The following is a 20,897-nucleotide window of genomic DNA, read 5'->3' on the forward strand; positions in this document are numbered from 1 at the left end:
ATGGAAGCAGCCTTTTAGTCGTCTAACTAAACACCGTTTGAGGTTTTATGACGAAAGCTGACACAGGTTCACCTTCATGTTTGGAAGGAAAGGGTGAGGTGAGGGGTGTTCAGCTGCTATATACACCTTCACCACTAAATTTCACTCAATTCTACAGTCTGAAACTTTAACTTTAACATTTTTTCTGAATGACTTCTTATCTTATTTGTTGAAATTCTGGTCACATGGTTTGTGGCCCTCTCAGAACCGAATGAAATAATTGCCTGGCATTCCTGTCTATCACCTGCCTGCCTGCGCTCTCGCTGTACATGTCAGTTCGACGGTCTGCCCTGTAAAACATCAGATTTTCTTTTTTCAAACATTCTGTCAAATGTGGTTAAGAAAAAATTGAATGATATTAAATGATTGGTAATTGAAACCATTTTCCTCCCTCTGCTGAAGACTCACTCCCCTATCCTCTTATCAGAAACCGTGTCCAGGAATAAAAGAGGCTGATTTGTTTGTATTACTCACAACACAATTGTTGGGAACAGCTCCTTGGAGTCAGTGTTACGCTGGGACCTGGGGCTAATGGTTATTTTAGATGGTAAACGTAGGCCTCATAGGACGTAACTGCAGCACACTGTACTGATATCACACATCTGAATCCTGCCGGAATGATTGTGTGATAAGGTTCATGTGATTTTTATGACTTTCACGATCTCATTTCCAGGATAAACAGTATTTATTTAAAAAAATCCCAAACCACCTATTCTAAGTTATAGAATTTATTGATATAAATAAAAGCCTCTTACAAGCTCTCCTGCCCTGCATGAAACATAATATGGAATTGTGGCTGAATTAAACTGTTAGGGGGCCCTGGGGCAGAATGAGTTGCCCTTTCCACCTGTTTCTATGCTGCAGTGCTACAAGGCCCCTGATTGTGGTAATCTAATAAAACACATGAAGCTTGGCAGCATAAAGGAAGCTGCATGATCTGCATAATCTTAACCCTGCAATGAATAATTGTGCCAACCTTAAGAATGAATGTCATCTTGTTTGTTTAATCTGTTCACAAACTGTGGTACAAAGCCATTAGGTACAGGTTGTGCCTGTGCCTTGTGTTTTTTTTTTACTTTACTGCAGCACAATTTTTTTTTAAAGATTCTAAGCAGTTTTTATCTGGGCTGCCGTCTTAACACAGACTGAGCTGAAAAAACCTTTTCCAGGGAAATGTAAACCACAGCACAAAATTGGATCATCAAAAAAAAAAAATTTCTGCCAATAAAGGGTAATGGGACGTTTATTTATTTAATTATATTTCTTATTTTTTGTCTTGGACCATTGACATATGACTAAGTTAAGCATCATTATAATTTAATAATTTGAAACAGAAAATGCTTAAACAAAACAGATACATAAGGAAAAGTTTTCTTTATTCAATTTGAAAAAAAACTCCAACTATTTGCTATGTAGAAAACACTTCTATACTCTTCTTTCACTGATGTCTCCATTGAGCTGGGAAAGGTGAACACAAATCTAGCTAACGATACAAACACACATTTCTAAACCATCACATTCTGCAATTGCAAACAGTGGCTCAAAATAATCTCTTAAACTAGCACTGACGACCAGATGCATATGAGAGGAAAAAATATCATTACAGTGAAAAACCTCAGAAAGGGACATATGGCAAATTACAATATATTACAATTAGATATTGTAATGTTTAAAGGACCAAATAAAAATGACACCTTATTAATAATGGCACAATATAACAAAATATCATTGTGGCAGTGTATTGTTTACCTGTGCCATTCCATAAACGTACATTTTTGCTACATTTCTACAACCACATACTGACACCTCCAATTAATAACAAAAGTTGAATATGCTTTGTAGCTGAAAAACCAGCAGCAAGTTGTTTGCAAATGCCACAAAACAACTTAATCTCCAAAGGTAGACTAGAAAATATTTGAGAAAAGGAAACACACCGCTGGTAATTTTATTTACTTAACAGAGTTCAACACAAGGCAGTGGAATCTTAATATACCTTGTTATCTTGATGAAAGTGCCCTTCACATAAGGCAGTAAAATCCAATGATCCAGCAGATTACTGCTGCTAACAGGAAGGGGTCTGCCTTATAATAATTATAGCTCAGCGCAATAGATTCACTCTGCCAGAAATTTACAACTGTTTCACTTCTAAGTAGCTCCAGTTAGAGAAAAACATGCATCTTTGCAATTGTAACATAAAATAATTATAATTTCAACATATTACTGTTAAAGAGAAGTGTCTCTCATAACACAATATTTCATGAAGTATTCTGATATTGCACAGCTCTTTGTAGTCAGGGAAATAAACATTGATTCGAGAGAGATACAAAACTTACTTGACAAAAAATCCTTCACATTTTAGAGACAGGGTTGCCAACTGCATATATGAGAGATCCATAACATGAGGGAGTAATATGGCAAAGTATGATTGGCTGTACTGACAGGGAAAATTTGCTTTGGTATTGGCTAAGTTCTGCAAACAATACTGTATGAAATTAAATAATATATAGGAAAAGTAAGCCACACAGGTATCACACATACAGTAGACATTGGACAATGAAAGAAAATCCCTTCTCTCTTGCTCTCCACTGAAAAGCTACATTGCATACTGTAAAAGGTAAATACCCAGTGTTTTGACTATCACTAAAAACATGTTATATATTATTCTGCACATAAATAAATCTGAATTCTGGTGTTGTCAGTAGAGAAATTATTTAGCACTTTTGTAGGAACATGAAATACTTTCCATTCATTAATGACTGTTGCCACTGAGTTCTGACTCTGTGCTTCAAATAGTTTTGAATTAATTCTGAGGTCCCTGTGTTCTCTGTGCTGGATGAGCACCTCTGTTCAAAGTTCAACAACATCCTCTGCGTTTGTAAGCACATGACATGTTCCAACCTCCTCTGGACAAAACGTAATTCAAGCAGTTCACTACTCTAAATTGATTGCCTGGAACAACCATGACTCAACTTTTGAGTTAAACTGCACAGCAACAAACAGACAAGGTGTTTCTGTTAGGTCCTACACATAAGAACATCTGCAAATGGGCCCAGGAGGTTTTTGTTGAAGATGCATCTGACCCACACCAGGTAGGTAGTGAAAGGCTTAATGTTCTCTGAAAAAGTGTAGTTGTGCTGTGGAAGGATGTAAGGCATGTAGGTGTTCTCTCCTTGCTCCTGGATCCATACCTCGTACTTAACCTCTCTTACCTTCAGGTATTTTAGATTCCATGGAATCTGCCAGGATACTGTGAGTTTAGCCTCATTAGTGGTTTGTACTGTGGTCTGACATTGGGGTTCTCTGACTCGACCTGGGTGGACTGTGCTGGCCGGCTTTGACTTCTTCAAGCTGGGCTTGGTCTTCCTGCCCTCTTTGAGGACTTCCAGAAAGGAAGGGATGTCCACCAAAGTGTCCTGGTAGATCCGGAAAAGCCACTCTGGATTGCGACAGCACAGGTGCCTGGGAACATCCTTACTGGCCAATATTCGCTCCTGCTCCTCCTTTTCTAAGTGAGCAATACCTCCTTGCTCCCAGGGTCTGTCAGGGTGGGTGATAGTGTTTTCCTCCTTGGTGTTCCTCCAGGAGATATAATGAAGGTCCATGCCTGGAAGAGAGGCAAGGGTTTTATATGGTGTGTACTGTTCTGGGTTCACAGCAAAGGGGAACAGTTCCACCACAGCAGCTCCTCTGGGGAGGAACAGTGAGGTAATAAGCTGAGCTCCATGCATGCTGACTAACATGGAAGCACCACTGATCACCTGGATTATACTAGAAAATGATTGTTCCTCCAGGGATACTGTGACTACTCTCATTTGGAACTCCTGGGCCAGTGCCATAATTAGCTCTGCTTCATTAAGTATCAGCCTTGTTGTTGATCTGCTGAACACAACAATGTAATCATCCTTCTCTTTTTCTTCTTCTGTACTACGTGCATCTTTTTCCACCTCATTCACTCTGGTGATGTTCATTTTCTCCATCAGGGCCCTAGCAAACTGCCGAATCTCATTTCCTGAGACCAAAATGTTGGCTTTGGGACCCTGCGGCTGCACAAATCCATATTGGTACCAAGTGGTCATCTTGGACAAGCCCACATAAGATTTGGTAAAACACATTAGCTTACCAAAGTTTTTGAGCTGTTCTTTGAGTAGTGGCTGCTTGCTGCTAAGAAGTCGGTAGAGGTCAAAGTGTGGACCTTCACCCCAGCCCTCCATGAACACCAGACGAGCCTCATCGTCCAAGTCTGAATACTGTTTCATGGTATAGAAAACTGGGAGTAGGTCATCGTGGAATACATGCATTAGGTTATCGGGATTAAACCTGTTTAGGATCAGTGTGACATCTGGTACAAACACGGGTTTGGGCATGAACTTTAAAGCTGCAGCTGGGAGCTCTAAAAAGTTGAAGTATTGGGTGTTGTGATCCTCTACTGATGACAAGTCCAGCAGAGCAGGTTGGAACCGTCTAGATCCCAGGTTAGGCAACATGACAGAGGAATTGGAGTGAAAGAATACAAACTCCTCTGCCTCGGAGCAGTAGCAGAGGTAGTCAAAGCGGCAAATGCGGTCAGTGTGCATCTTGCCGGTGCAGACCATGTGTGTGCCATGTTCCTGAAGAGCCTGCAGGGCAACATGGTAATCGATGTGGGCTTGCGAGAGCTCCTGCGACTGTCGTGTCATGTGCAATTCTTCCTCTAGCAGGGCAGCATGTTCACTCAGCTTGGAATACTTCCAAAGCAGAGCTGCGACCACTGAGACCAGCAGCCCATTAAGGAGCGCACCCACGCTCATCCTGCAGCCTGTCACCGAAGCCCGCATCACTGATGCTGCTGCTGAGGACCCACCTCCGGACTCCAACTGGTCTCTGACCTTTGAGGGGAGCAACGAGTCATCTGCTGCCAGACAATGACATAGGAAGAGGGGATGAAAAGACAAGAGGGTGGAGCAGAGATGGGAACGGGGTAGGAAAGGACAAGGTATAGGGAAGGAGAAATTAATGAAGGGAAAAGAAGAAAGCACAAGTTAAAAACAGACTTATCATAAAGCCAACCTAAGAACATATCAAATAGTCCTAATTACTAAAATTAATCAGCGGATTACCATTGGAGGATATAGACAGCAGTGCTGTTAATCTAAGCAATCCAATCCAATGATTCATGACTGCAGGTTTCAGCTTACACCTTTGGGATAAGTGGTCGTTTACCTTGGTGAACAAATGAGACATTTTCTGAACATGTCACCCTGGATATATCAAGACAAATTACACTGTGAGGAGGTACAGAGAAAGAAACAACAGTATTGCTCTCAACTCTACTCATCTGCATACTGAGAGAACAAGTGAGTCATTGAAGGATCTAAATCAAACCAACAGCACACAGCCAACAGCTGCCTGCACACACAAGGCAACTTGCATGCTTAATACTATCTGAGGGCTAAAGGGGTTTAAAGGGGACATACGCAAAATGCAATTTTCATGTCTTCTCCACATAAATGTGTATAACGACCCTGACATTTTGAGAAAAGACCATCCCCCCTATTCAGATCATAGTCTGTCCAAATGAGTAAATCAGATCTTGCTCCCCTGCGGATGTCAAGAAGAGATCTGTTTAGCTGAAGGACATCCCCAGGTATCCTGTACTTATAATACATTAATGGCAGAGCTGATAGGAAACATGGTACGAGAATCACACCAACCTGAGCTGCTATTGAGTCATCTCGTGTCAAGTCACCACACTCTTGGGCTGCACTGTCACAAATAATGACATTTAAAATGCTGATTTGATCATACAGGAAACCCATACAACTGAAATTGCATGTGACTCAGATTACAATTAAAGTGATCCTGCAATCTCAAATGTGTTATTAAAGCTACATATATATATATGGATGGTGCTACAGCAGAATGTTTCAGAGGAGGAAACCAGTTGCTGAAGAGAGTCGTGAACAACATGCTGCCAAGACTAGTATCTAGGTAAACTCCTCTTTATTTGAATTATTATTCTTTTATTATCCAGTTATCCTCTTACATAATATGCACTTTTTCCTCCATGGTTGTGGTACTCTCTCTTTCTGTTCCTCCTCTGTTTTCTTGCGTGCCATCTCTGTTCTGCTGGAGCCGAGCAGAGTCCCTGTGCTATTTTTGATATCCCAGCAAGTACAATATGTCGCTGCCAATTGAGTCACTCTTTGTGATCAAGCTCAGTGAGACACATGGGCTACAGCTGTTCCAGAGAGAGAAGACAATGCAAACTGAATACACACACACACTTAGTGCATACAATTTTCTTTTCCTGCTGAACAACAAGACAAACTATTTTCTGTTTTGTGATTAAAATACAAACTGTAGTTGTAGAGGTTTTCTGGTTCGCCACTGAAAGGATGGCAGCTTGATTTGGGAGCTCCCCGATGGCTTTGAAAAATATGCCCAAAAAACATTGCTTTTACTAATCCCAGTGCACAATTTGTTTTAAAATGGGGAAAGCGGTTACTTCTAGAAGAAGAAGAACCACAAACGTGATAGAATATAAGTCCATAATGAGGCATGGACAAAGCACCGGGAAAAATCAGATCAAGACTAATTAAGCAACTATTGCTCCAACTAAGTTGGAAAAGATGGGAACAGAGAATGTCTTACATGTTTGTTTTAAAAACTAAAAACCAAATTAGCTTTCTGGTGGCTGAATAATCATTGAAGTTCTACATAAGAGCTGGTCATATTTCAAGATCTGAAAAAAATTGTAGGAAACCTCTTTGTCTGCTATGTGTTTTGTACCAACCTTATGTATATGATGGGTTTAGAGAGACCAGGGACAGAGCTGCATCTACATGACTGTAACACTACAGATATAGACTATTGTTTAGTGCCCTGGCTTCCTTTTACATATATATTTTTTTAACCAACTACGCAACAGTAAAAAGCTGTCAGAGTTTCAGTCTGCCTTGCATCAGGTAGGACACACAATAGGGCTTTGTTGGCAACCTACAACATTATTGTGTAAGAGAGCATGTGTTGTAGAACAGGCCATGAGATCAAGATGAGAGTGAACCTAGACAAGCAGCAAATGTAATCAGCAGGGAGAAAACTCATTTACATGCAAATAAATGGGCTAAAAGAAAAGCAATGCAGGTCTGTCTTGAAGACCAAGATTTGATCTCACAAACCCTTCAACACTTGCTGTGTAATAAGCCAAGGAAGAAACCTTAACTCTATAGTATTTCCTATGACAAACTGCTATGGAGATCACATTGCATTGGAATTAAAGCACCAGGGACATCAGCTACTATAGGATCACCTTGATACTGACTCAGTAGTGAAAATGAAGTGAAATGAAGTGTGCAGAAGAAGCTGTTAGGCTAACATTAGCCAGAGATCCTGCGTGCTCCTTCAGTCTGCAAGGACAAGGCCATCACAAGGCCCACAATGCCAGCAGTGCTGTGTAATCCTTCTCACTGCACACTGGTCCCCACAGGGATGCCTGTGAATGCCTTCTGCAGTTTGTCCGAGCCAAGACACAGAAAGCTTGGAAATGTCAAAGCCACTGCAACCCACCACAGCTCGCACAAATTGTCCTGATTTAAAGGACCCCAAAAGAGAGGGCCTCATTTCTAAAACAGTGCCTATAGGAAGTGCACATGTGCACAACTGAGGGCAACTTCCCCTTTATAAATCAAAGTAAATTGTGCATATGTGGATCTGCCTAATATCCCGTACAAAACCATATATGGTCAATGCGAAGCACCTCATGAATGTTAAATGACCACACTGATCAATGTTTGTGGTGAATCAGCAAGAATCAGCCACAAGAGGTTATTTTCTGACACCGAAATAGAGGTGCTTGCAATTGTTTAGAGGCCACAGCAGTGATATCACTAATAAAAGAAAAAGCACAGAGTGCACAGTAACGTTGCTGATGCGGTTAATGCAGTGAGTAAAACAGGAAGAACAGAGGACAGAGAATAAAGAGGAGTCCCATTTAGGCAAAAGAATCGCTTCACATTGTCAGAATGTGACTGAACTTGTTGTATCACCAACACATTTTAATAATCCAAAACTTCAATAATCATTAAATCTATCTCCATCCTGGGATATCATTTGAAAATGGAGGTTTTTCAGGTGAACACTGTTCTGTGTACACTGTAACTGTTATTACATCTTTTCTGAGTGTAATTTGCTTTAAGATGTCTTACATATTTTACCACATAAGTTTGCTTACAGTTATGACCCACAAGCACAAATAACACTGCTGGTTTAAGGTTCATGATGAAGTGGATCAATAATCTGGCTGCATCACCACTTTCTCATCTTCAAAATGTTTGTATGCATGGGTCAGAGTTGGTGTACAAGTTTGTCTTACTGGATCCCACGTTTTGCATGATAAGTAGCATACACATCTTTCAGACCCCATTTATACACAGCAGGTATAAATGAGACCCCACTTTTCTACATCAAACCCTCCAATTTTCTCATGCAAGCTCTCCTTTAAGGCATTTTATCTGATCAGCCATGTTGTACTGCCCTGGAATAAAAATATAAGAAATTAAGAAAAAGGTGGCAGTAGCTCCGTTTATAATCAAATGTGAACTGAACTATTCCAGCATAAGGGTTCCATATGTAGGAATGGGTATGTATACTGTTAATTAGCCCACAGATTCTGTGTCCAGGTATCTCAATCTGATGCTTCCTCCATCCGTATACAGCAAACTACCCTGAGGTCCCAACTCTGCCTCCACCAGTCAGACACTACCAACACCTGTGCTCCCTCATCTTGTATTTCACAAGTCTACTTAACCCTCAGTTTGACCCCATTACTGTGAACCTGGTACGCAATATAAAAAATGTAAAGCAGTCTAAAATGTCTGGGTTTTGATCAATTTTGAGATAATATCTGAGAAATTATGGCAAAAATGTCCAATTGGTTTAACCTTTACCAAATGATTCAACTTTGAAATAGGTGACATTTTCAATGAACTTATTATCAACTACTTCAGAATATCTTAAGTATATGTATTTTAAAATAAATTTGGGTTACCATGTGTGTTTAGTCAACTGATCCAAGTGTCAAGGTGGTGTAACCACCATTCAAAGGCCCAGTCCCAATGATCCACCTCAGCCATGAACCTGCACAGACTTACATGAGGTCACCTGGTAAGTGATGGAGTATGAGGTGGAGTACGAGAAGCTGAAAGGGTTCAAAATACAAATAGGTATGGGACAGCACTTTGTGACCTGTCATGTGAGAACCTGAGAACATCAAACCAGAGTTCTCAGACTTCTTACTATTGTGGGTTTGGGATTTTTCCATCATTATATTTATTTTCTTCATGGCCAAGACACTTTAGACGTCTTTCACAGGACAAACATCTACACAGAGTTGTAGTGTGTAGTTGTCTGGTGTGAATTATTAGTGAGCTGTGTGTTTATATTGATGTAGATTTGAATTGATCATTTTGCCAATTCCTCTTTTGAATGCCCTTTAACTCATTGTAATGTCAGTCACCAACAATGGGCAACGGCATCGTCCATCAGCCCAAACTTGACGGTCTCCTTGACAATGTTACATAAAATCCTCATCATTCTACACAAAATGATTTCAGGAAGACCGCCATGCATCGTGAAGTGTCTGTCACTCAACGCTTTCTCAGTGCTGCCTTCAAAGCTGCTACTGGAGCTCAGGCTTCCCCAGTGTTACTGGTTAGCATATCTGTGTGCTCTGGAGATGATAAGCACCCCAATGATGTGGTGAAAGGCGGCACAGGGCAGACTGGAGAGTCTTCTGAATTTTAATGAGAATCCTGGAAAGCCGAAGCTAAGGGGGCTGTGGGAGGGCAGTGGCAGCAGTAGTCTTACGTTGAAGCTGCTCATTTGTTCCCCATTTTAACCATCCCCCCATATTCGAGTTAACCTTCTCTCTTTCTCTGCATTTCTTCCTCCATTTCCTCCCCTTTCAAATCACGTCAGAGAGCCCTGGCAGGCCTCTTCAAAAGAGGAATTAAAGAGAGAAGATAGGTTACCAATTAAGTCCTTCTTCTCCCTCCTGCTACCTGCTTCTCTCTCCCTTTGGCCACTTGATTGCTGATCTCTTCTGGCTGTGAAAAGGGCTCCTTCTTCATTGTCTTTTTTATTCCTAGACCAATTGTGGCCACGTCAGGTTGGATCAAGCTGCTTGGAACTCAGTTTGACGCTATTAGTTCTCCTAATGGCCCAACCACAAAGTCTCATACCCTTTCTCTCACTTTGCATTTCCTTCTCAAACATGCTTGGACAGACAAGCACACACACAGAGTTCTGTTACATAAAGGCAATAACATTCTATCTGGTGGTGAAAAATAGGCTAACTGCTTCACAATGATTGGCAGTGAGTGTCATAAAATGCCCTTGGTCTCTTGTTAAGACACATCACGTCTGTCTACTCGCCCCTTCCCAACAGACTGATTACTCGTATTATTGGGAACTTGTTATTCAGTAATATTTTTTCATCTTTTACTATATTGTTCTCTAAAAATGACCTTCTTTGCATTCTGAAATACAGCAGATATCAGACCAAGACTGTACACACTACATCGTATCACTTCTCCCAAGAGGCACAGGAGAACTGAGGCTGATGTGGATGACCTGCAGAATGTGCATGTTGGTGTGGAAGTGACCGACAGTCAAAAAGGAACAAATTGAGAAGGATGTCCTCTAAAAACACCACAGCACAGCAGTTCAGCATTGCCTCGAGACAACAGGCGATATTCCAGAGAGGGACAGAAATAGAATATGATGGCTGGATGTACAAATGAAGATATCTGCATGGGCTATAAAGATGCTGACACCATCCATTTTAGAAACTTGGGTAACCTGAGAATTGAAAAATTATTTTATCCCTGTTCAATTCTCTGTGGGAGACAGAAACGCTTATGAAGTCTGCTGGCTTTTAACTACCCTGAGGGCATATATATTCCAATTTAGATATTGACTCATGAGCTTGGGGTTAGTTGTATACATGGTATACAAGTCATAAGAACACCACTGCGAGGAAAAACACAACATGGGCGCTAATATTAAGGTATGAAGGTGTCTAGAAGCCACAAAAACTATCAATTCAGCAAGCTAGCAGGCCGGCAATGCAATAAATTAAAATCAATATCGCTCTAACACAGACAGAAAACTCAATATGACTACAGTTACAATATATTAATTGTCCATCCAACGTAAAATGAACTTCCAGGGTCTTAAACAGCCCTGCACACACGAAACAATAAGTGAACTTGGAGATTTGTGTTTCATTCATATTACAAGGGGCTATTTATGGACTCTTGTGGAAATGGTCAATAAGATCCCATTTCAAAGGCAGAAATGGCCAGTGACCATGCTGCACAATTCTGTTTTTATAACATCCAGTGTCTGTCAACTTTAAGTGACATTGCAGGTTAGTGGACACAACCTCCCAGACCCAGAGGACAAATCTTTCCCCATCCAGAAGGACCAGATGGTTCCCAATGAGCTATGCACTGTTCTTTTGTTTGAGTCAAGTCATAATGGGCTCATTACTTCAGCCTGAGACAGACAACAAACAATGGTCCATGCCACTTAGTGATAACTGTAGTGGTTCTTTATTTCTATACCAACAAGGGTAAATGAGCCAATAGTCATCTGACAGCATAAACCACTCCTATGTTACATTTACCAACCATACAGACAAAACCCAAGAAAGGTGGAGCTGGATGTCGGTTTCTAATTGGAAAAAAAAGAAAGACTTTTGATGGAACATAGATTTTTACAAAGAAGCAGACACAACCTAAACAGCGTGCTCTGGTCTGAACAGGCCTGAAGATTTGATGCACATCAGCTCATCCACAAGCCTCTTGAGCTTGAGCTGAAAAAAAGGATAAAATGTCCTAGAACTGTATGCTTTTTTAGACTTTGCACATTCTGTTTTCCAACATCCACTGAACCACATGCTGCTGTGACACTTTGAAAAGCCATGCAAGTCAATTCTGCTCCAGCAGCCAGAGGATGTGGGAATACATGAATATCAGTTATTCACAGAGGGTGGTCCAAACTCATTTTCTCCTGCACTTGTCAGCATTTCACTTTAGTAAGAAAAAATTCCCACAGAATGCATTTTAATTACAAGACTGGAGCAGAAATGCAGACTATAGTGCCGATATAATGTGAAGAGCTAAAGGCCCGTTAACACAAGACCCTGTTCAACATCTATACCGATTTCTGACACAAAGCAGAGAAAGAAAAACAAAGGAACCAGACAAATAATCCAGGTGTGACGGGATTTCACAATACATTTCAGCTCATACACACTTTGGACTGACATCCAGTGCAGCCAGTCCAGATGCAAATTGGCTTTGTGTGACAATGCATTGGCCTGTAGGATATGAATTTAAAAATTGTAGGGTCAAACCCTACATTAAGATAGCAGGAGTATCAAAACAAACCACATCTTCGGATATCAGCAGATTTCTGGGAGTTCGCCATTCCTATTTATTTTATCTGAGTCAGAGAAAAGACTGAAGAGTATAACAAACTCCAGGCAGATAAAATAACATCTCATCTGGAAGCTGACTCACTATAAATACCATACAGGCAGCAGTTATGGTGTTTTCATTGTCAAAGCATTGGCGTCTTATTGTGGAACAGGAAAGAGGATGCTCGTTAAGGCAGGTTAACCTGTGAGCCTCTTTAAATTGCTGAAACTGTCCAATTAGCACAGGAGAAATAAATGAATCAAATAAAATACGACTTTTCTTGGATTTGTGACCTGAAACCTGTATTTACATATAACACTGGGGAGCTAGATACTGGATGCAGTGTGAAAACTGTGTCTTCAAAAACTTACTTTACTGACGACTTAATTTGTGCAGTGCTGTATTGGTAAAGATAACGAGCCACAGACCACACATTAGTTACTATGATCAAACTGGTGAACAGAATATTACAAACAGTGATTTGTATGTTGTGTAATAAATGTTGTATTCTTGGTTTTTCATTTCAGTGCTGTTTCCATAGACGATCAGAAACTGGAGGTCATCTGTCCACCTCATCACTGTCTACAACTGGAACAGAACACACATTGCAATGTCGTTGATTGAAAATTAAAATGTATGAACATCTTATAAATAAAAATATATATATATTCAATGTATAACATAAATCTGGACATACCAATTCTTCCTGAATGTGCACTGTTGACAAGAATCAAATCATTCATTCAAAAAGCAGCAGGAAAATGTATCAAAACCATTGAAACCTACATGCATGAAGTTATTTGCGATATTTTTAGACACATGTAAAATTGTATTCAAGCGGCTGGACACGCTCCTTCCTGAGATCTACCAACATCTGCGAAGCCCCGTGACAGTCAGGCTGAGATGTGGCAACAGGATCGATCCTGTGAACCGGATCAACAGTGATATAATGTGATCCGCCAGTCTTACCTGAGGTGTCGGTGAAAGGTTGTCAGTGAAGACAGTGAGTGTTAGCTGGTTCAGGCAGCATCAGTGGCTCAGTGTGGAGCAGTCGGGGTCTGAGCAGGAGCACAGACGAGGAGAGGAAAGAAAAAGACGAACACCGGCGGACCGATGAGGCTGCTGGATAAAAAACACCGGCGTGTTCAGTCATCGGAGCCTCCACACTTCAGCCGGAGCTGCTCGGTGTTGTTTACGCGCTAGCCGGGCTCTGTCAGCGGCAGAGAGAGGAGTTCCCCTCCGGTCCGATGTGTCCTGTCTCCACCTACCGCCGAGGGGAAATCCCGCGCGCACTTCTCGCGATGACACTCGTGGTCACGTGTGCGGCCGAGTTGACGTGAGACAGTCAGAGATAAAAGAATCTGATCGTTTCCATGAGAAAACATCCATGAGTATGAAACCACTCTCTTACAAATTGATTGTAAATGTAAAATAATGTTAGTGTTAAAATGTAATTAATGGATCAACATCATTCTGCAGTGTATCAATAATAACCCTGCTGTTAACACCACACATACAAATCCTGAAGATATTTTGACCTGAGTGATTGAGAATCCTCATTTATTCAGATTTATTCAGAAGTTCTCAGTGGACTCAGTGAATGGAGAAGGTCCTAACTAATTGGATTAACCTAAAATTGGACTGGCACATTCAGCAGATGTGATCATGAGGATATGTGAGCTGATCCCATCAGAACATCCACTGTAGATTTTGTCCATCAAACAAGATCCTGTACATATCCTGAAGACAAATTCCAAGTTTGAGAACAGTGTATAATCACACTGTGTGGTGGCAAGCAACACTACCATCTTGAGTTTGAAAAAAGAAATGCAAGTGAGTTTGCCAGTATTGTTTTATTGCTTGGGCAATGACATAATAATAAAAGCACTGAAGCCATCTTAATGAGCATACAAATTAAAGACATGGCCTGGGCATTTCTTTGTCTTTTATATTGTGGTTGAAACCAAAAATATACTTAAAGGTAGATGGTAAATGAAAATACATTTCAAGACTTGGTAAGAACAACTTCAGTGCTCCACACCATAGATCCTGAAAGTGTGCTGGAGAGATGAGCAGATTCTGTCATTCCGAGTGTTAATGATGGTGGTAGAGAGCTCTGTCAATCATGTCTCACCAAAACCTCCCTAAGGTGTTTCATGTGGGTTTAGATCTGGTGACTTTGACAACCCCAGTGTGTTAAACAGAATTCTATGGATAACAAATCCCTTAATCACTCAAGATGTTTTCCTTATATTTTGATCCTAAATCAAGTTAAACTAGTGCTGTTCAGAAGTAACATGTGAAGTGCTTAAGAGTATCATACATGTGCATGGAAGCACATATCATCCCTCAGGTATTTAGCAAATCATTAATTATTGCTTTATACCAATTATGTGTGAAAGCTGTCAGGTGCTGGCGTGGAGACACCAAAATGGAACTTGGGCATCACATATGTTATTTGTCCTTTAATTTATCAGTTAAACTAATACCAATTGCAATTTACAGAAAATAAATTGAAATCAATATTTGTTGTGACCATGATAAATCTGTCTCAACTGCATCTGACTGTTCACATCATCCATGATGTTTTTGATCAGGGCCCTTGGAGGTCGGACCAGGCAACTGGTTTAAATTGCCACCAGATTGTTCTGATGATTTGTTTATTTCCATTTCACCATATTGGACTGAAACTGACATTCTCAGGTGTTGTGGGTACTAATCTCTGTCATAGCAACAACATTTCCTGAATATCTTCCTGTTTGGCAAAACTAGAAGCACAACATGTGTATTGTTGTTGCAATGCTTTATGTGAGTTTAACTATAGAGCACTAATTTTGAAACGCTGTAAACATGCAATGTATGAAAAAACAGCCGTTCAGTAAATCATTCAAACTTACATATAAACCACATACATAAACAATAATAGAGCTAACTCCGTTTTCACTTTAACTATATAATCTTCACTGCAGATATACCAGGTAGGATGAACACAACGTTTTCTAACTTCATTCTAACTCTAACTTTTCTCTATATTGTTTGAGGAGGACTCACTAGTGACCAGGGATATTTCTGAAGTAGCTTAATAGCATTAACACAGACCAAGAGAAGAGTCCGTTCCACACAGACAGGTTTAGAACAAGCACTGAACTGGTTATTTACAAACGATCTTCTCAGTCATTGGAAACAGCCAGTGATGACTGCGAACAAATGCCACCTTTTTCTTTTTATTAAGTCACAGGAAACCAGATTATTCCAAAACAAGTCAAATAAAGGTCATAACAAAAGTCTGTTTCTGTCTGTGTCACTAGATGTCACTGTGCGCCATTTATTGGGACGACCACTCAATACAGCCAATGGAACCATTGCACAAAACAGAAATGTTATGGAAATACATGCATGTATGGAAGGAAAATACTGGATAAAACAAATTAACATGTGACTCATCATCACGTACATGTTGTGTTGTCTGTGTACTTATATTCGATTGCAGCCTATCGGGGTAACATATGGCACCTCCTGGTATTCATATCTCAGAATGTCATTTTAAAACTCTCCTTATTCTGCCTGTCATCCCTTCATCGGGAGCACACTGTGTTTTTATTGTTCCCTCAAAGCTTCTTCAGCCGTTCCCCATTCAAAGGCAGTTTGACGTCACAGCTGCGGTTAGTGATGCGCTCGTGTTGCCTTCAAGTGTTGTTCGTAAGGATCACAATCCAAACTTGGTGACTGTGAATAATAAAACAATTTGCCAAACACGTAAACCCAATTCAATTTAGCAGCAATTGCACAATTTAAAAAATAAGTCAAATTATTGTTAACAGTATTCCATCTTCGTGGTTGATACAGAAATAAAACACATGGCGACTGTTTTAAATGCAAATACTGGCTTCAAAATCTTTGTGTCATGCATAGTGTGTGTCTTGAAGCACTTTTGGATCGCGTGTGTGATGTGCCGTGTAATCCAGGTAAACGTGCGACAGTGCTGGAAACGTCGACACGTTTTTTCAGACACGTGAAGGCAGCATCGCAGCCTCGGCTGGGAGGATGCAACCATTGCGATCAGTGCTGCCGCTGCCAACGATGCAAGTCCAGGTTTTACGGATGAACCCCGGGCACGGGCACCTCCTGCGTGCCGCGTTCACCCCACAGAGGCTGCACCATCCCCGTCTGCTCTGATAATTCGCCCCAAGTTCAATTCAAGACCCGATAGACCCCAGCCTCCCGGCGGAGACCGGACTCAGGGCTTTATGTTTACCGAGCAGAAGCTGCGAGAGGTGAGCTGAGCGAGTCGTAGTAACTTTAGCTTGCTACATGCTACATGCTAGCGGCGGCTAACAGGGGGGTATCTAACCCAGCACCTGTGCACCTGTGCGGTCAGCGCACCGCTCCGTGGCTGAAATGTGTACGCGTGGTGATTATTGTCGGGTGGGTTTGTGAATTAGCCGCCAGCATTTCAACGTTACTGACGGAGAGCGGCTAACGTCAGCCTGTCAGGAAGCTAACGCTGATCAATCAATGAACGACGCGCTAGCCCCTGGTAACATTAGGCTAACGTCAGTTGCTGTGCTACACGCTGGGCCCCGTTATGCAGCAGACTTCTGGACTAGTTTGTCAAACTCTGCTGTGGTAGCAGAACATCAGACTATACCCGCGACTTTATGAAGCTTTGTTGTATAGATCCAGAAAAGTTTAATGGGCTTCGTCGTAGCAGCACATCAAGAAAAATGAGCTAACGTCAGTGCTGCAGCCAATTGAAATCCTCTGAATTCATCCAGGTTACTGGGGATTAGACAATGCAGTTAAATTTTTTATATAATTTATGAAGAGAATTAGTACAATGCAGCATATTTCACAATGTTTCCAGGCAGTTTTCTGCACGAGAATGAGAATGAGCAGGTGCATCAGAATTATAGGACAGATATTGCAATAAGGGGAATTTTTATTACATATTTAGTACATATTTATATTTCGGTGTTATTCAGTTGTATGATCCTTTGAAATCTGTGGCAGTTGTAACTTGCAATTTTGTGTATTTTTTGTTTAGGAAGCCAGAGCCATGGGCTTCTCCTTCAGCCTCCGATGAACTGAGCTAAGTTGGACCCACACATCTCAGCCAACCAGTCCCTGCCTGCAGCGGGGGCCACCCTCTCCCCAGCGCACGCTCCAGCTATGGCAGGCTTCAAGCGGGGATATGATGGCAAAATTGCTGGCCTATATGACCTTGACAAGACGCTGGGCCGTGGCCACTTCGCCGTGGTGAAGCTGGCACGCCATGTCTTCACTGGAGAGAAAGTTGCTGTGAAGGTGATAGACAAGACGAAGCTGGACACCGTGGCCACAGGTCACCTCTTCCAGGAAGTCCGCTGCATGAAGCTGGTCCAGCATCCCAACATTGTGCGCCTGTATGAAGTGATAGACACTCAGACCAAACTTTACCTCATTTTGGAGCTAGGTGATGGAGGAGATATGTTTGACTACATCATGAAGCATGAGGAGGGTCTGAATGAAGAGCTGGCCAAGAAATATTTTGCCCAGATTGTCCACGCTATCTCTTACTGCCATCGGCTGCATGTGGTGCACAGGGACCTCAAGCCGGAGAATGTGGTGTTCTTCGAGAAACAAGGGCTAGTAAAGCTCACTGACTTTGGATTCAGTAATAAATTTCAGCCGGGGAAGAAGCTGACAACCAGTTGTGGATCTCTGGCATACTCTGCACCAGAAATACTGTTGGGCGATGAGTATGATGCTCCAGCTGTAGGTATGGAAATCACACAGGCTGATGAATGACACTAAAGAAATGAAAGTAGTCATACTATTAATTCGAATGTGACAGTTATATTCCTCTACTAACAGAAGGGAATTAGATCAGATTTAGGAAAATATATTGCTTTTACTCAAGATCTGAAGTCATTATCTTTTATGATTCATTGGTTGTTTTCATTTGGAAGAACCATGCTTGTTGCATGCAGCCTCAATGCGGTATCACACCCCAGGTCACACCCCTCCCTCCCAAAAAGCCTGTCTTTCACAGAACAGCTTTTGGCATCAAGCTACACAGGGCATCTTTATTACTTCTTAAAACTCAGCAGTTAAATGTGATTGGCAGTGTGGCTAGTAGTTAGCACCTCTTTCACACTTTTGTTTTCTCACAGACTCATGCTCACCATGGCATGTCTTTGGTCTTCAATGCTTCAATCCAGAACAGCCATCAATCATGTGCCAGGGCTTTATGCAACAATAAATATTCAGAGTTTGAATTGTTTTAAATTTTAAGCTGTGTGCTCAAGCAGTATGCTTGCAATAGTATTTCACACTGATCATTTTGCAGGCTGCCACAGACCATGTGCTACAAGGTCAGCCCTACTAGCACTGATGTCCATGGGTGTCCCATTGCACTAAATTAACTGGCTCATTGATTTTCTATGAGGGCTGACAGAGTGCAGACAGACGGATTGTGTGTCTTTCCATGACATGATATAATATCTCTCACATCAGATAGTGTCAGTGATCGCAAAGATGTGCACAGTTGAGCTTGTCTTTCAGATGGTGTGATGTTCCTTTGGTGCTAATCCTTAGGGAGTCTTTGAGAAATTGGTCTCATGATTGTTTGTGCATATAGGGAATGCATCCAAACGCAGCAGTTAGCCAGGTATAATTTGCTGAAATGAGCTTTTTTCATTGCACCTCTCATAAACTGACAGCAGTGATAAAACTGTGGTTACTTTTTCACTGAACTTTCCACACAAACCCACACTAGTAACACATACTCACTCATGCTAACAACTTTGATATGTTATGCTTGACCCTGGAAAGTGAAGGAAGTAGTATATTGCTGCACAGTGCTGCCCTGTGCTGTTATAGCAACTCAACACAATGAAGGGAGTCACGTACGTGAAGTTGGTGCAGCACCCCTATGTAGACATAGGCAGCTTTTCCTCATCTTGGAGCTGATTGACCAGGGTTAAAATCATATAACCTAAAGAGATTGGCTGCTTGTGTGGCACAGGGACCTGAAGGTCAGTGAACATGAGGTTTTAAAGTGCCTTCTATAAAAGCCTTGTTTGAAAATAACCTCCAAAAATTGTGAGGCTTTTCTGGAAAACTAGATATGTTTATTTTTCAGCGTCTCAATAAAAAATAACAAAAAGAGGACATAAACCTTTAGCTTACATTGTAAATGTACAGTATGTACATTTTAAATTTGGATGTGGCTCAAACAACAAGAGCAGTTATTAACACTTTAAAATGCATAAAGGAAGATACACATGTTGCATCTGGTATTACGGGGGTAAACTGTTCAGTGCGACTTCAGATTAAATACTGAGTTTTGCGTCTGGGTTGCATCATGTGTCACGCCTTTGAGCTGTATGTTGATTATGTAATATTGTACTAGCATCTGCATTTTTGTTCAGTGTCTGTTTGCCACTCATATTGATTGTGACTGTCCATATGCATCTCACTACACTTGATTGTGCTGAGCAGAGCTGTTTAGTGGACCTGTGCTTTGTGCCTGGTGGCTGTTGTGTGTGATGTACTTTGAGGCTCTGACAGTAATTGCAGAGGTACCACTCCTGTCTGTGTTATGTAGCCACAGCCCCCTGCAGCCGTACTGTTGAGTGTACTTAAAGGAATTGTGTTGCGGTGTGGAGCATGTGCTGCTGTGTTCAGAGCAATTAGCCTGGTCTTTCTGCTCCAACATCAATGTAATGGGCTGGAAGTGCTTATTATGTGTTTTCTGTGCATCTTTCAACAATATGCAACTAAATCAGGTGCCTCTTGTAGTAGGGGCAGCAAACTTCAGAGACTCTGGAAACTCTGCAGCGCCCGGCACCAGCACCGTTTATGGGTTTGTCTTACTCCCGAGACATACTGCTGTTGTTTTATGTGCATGGTGGCGATTTTGCTGAACTGGTGCAGCGTGAGCATATTGGAAAAGTACTACCCTCACTCACTCACTCACTCACAGAGGTGTCAGTATTATGTTATGTTAATTTATTTTCATTCAAGATGGATATCGATAAATATTTTCTCCGTTTTTTCGCTGAATGATGTCTTCTTTAGTCTGCCTGACCTCGCTGACCTACTAACATGGGTGTTGAAATGAAGACCTAACATGGATGTTGAAATGAAAACCAAGACGTTGCACACATGCCATGCACACGCAATGCAGGCTTTATGTCCAGGACCTTATGCCTCTGTCCTCTCAGTGTGCTCCAGTCTTTTCTCTATAGAATGAAAGCACATATTCAACCCAGGCCATTGAAAGGTTTTCCTTTGGCCATACTCATCTGTCCTTTGTTTGGTGCACTTACACGGAAACATTGAGGTTTATAGGTATGTTAGATAAAGTTAGTAATTTAAAAAAAAAAAATCCCCATCCCTTCTATTTTAATCTGT

General features: G+C 41.3%; 2 protein-coding genes across 3 annotated transcripts in view; one reads left to right on the plus strand and one right to left on the minus strand.

Annotated features, from left to right (window-relative positions):
* Window positions 1–1,396: 1,396 nt before the first annotated feature.
* pomgnt2 (protein O-linked mannose N-acetylglucosaminyltransferase 2 (beta 1,4-)) lies at window positions 1,397–13,796 on the minus strand. 2 transcript variants are annotated; one of them, XM_020091004.2, is made up of 2 exons: window positions 13,470–13,796; window positions 1,397–4,930 (listed from the first exon to the last, which is right to left on the minus strand). In XM_020091004.2, the coding sequence occupies exon 2, from the start codon at window positions 4,851–4,853 to the stop codon at window positions 3,054–3,056; it is 1,800 nt and encodes a 599-aa protein (XP_019946563.1). In that variant the 5' UTR covers window positions 4,854–4,930; window positions 13,470–13,796; the 3' UTR covers window positions 1,397–3,053. The 2 variants fall into 2 exon arrangements, with proteins under 2 accessions (XP_019946563.1, XP_019946562.1); XM_020091003.2 differs by having other exon boundaries at window positions 1,397–4,927; window positions 13,470–13,795.
* Window positions 13,797–16,540: 2,744 nt separating this feature from the next.
* The window catches only part of snrka (SNF related kinase a), a 37,759-nt gene continuing 33,402 nt past the window's right edge, over window positions 16,541–20,897 (plus strand). The window contains exons 1-2 of the mRNA XM_020091389.2: window positions 16,541–16,774; window positions 17,545–18,258. Of these exons, the coding sequence (XP_019946948.2) occupies window positions 17,670–18,258 (589 nt within the window). The 5' untranslated portion in view covers window positions 16,541–16,774; window positions 17,545–17,669. The remainder of the gene's footprint in view (window positions 16,775–17,544; window positions 18,259–20,897) is intronic.

The sequence above is a fragment of the Paralichthys olivaceus genome, chromosome 13 (genome assembly GCF_024713975.1).
Source record: "Paralichthys olivaceus isolate ysfri-2021 chromosome 13, ASM2471397v2, whole genome shotgun sequence".
Classification (NCBI taxonomy): Eukaryota; Metazoa; Chordata; class Actinopteri; order Pleuronectiformes; family Paralichthyidae; genus Paralichthys; species Paralichthys olivaceus.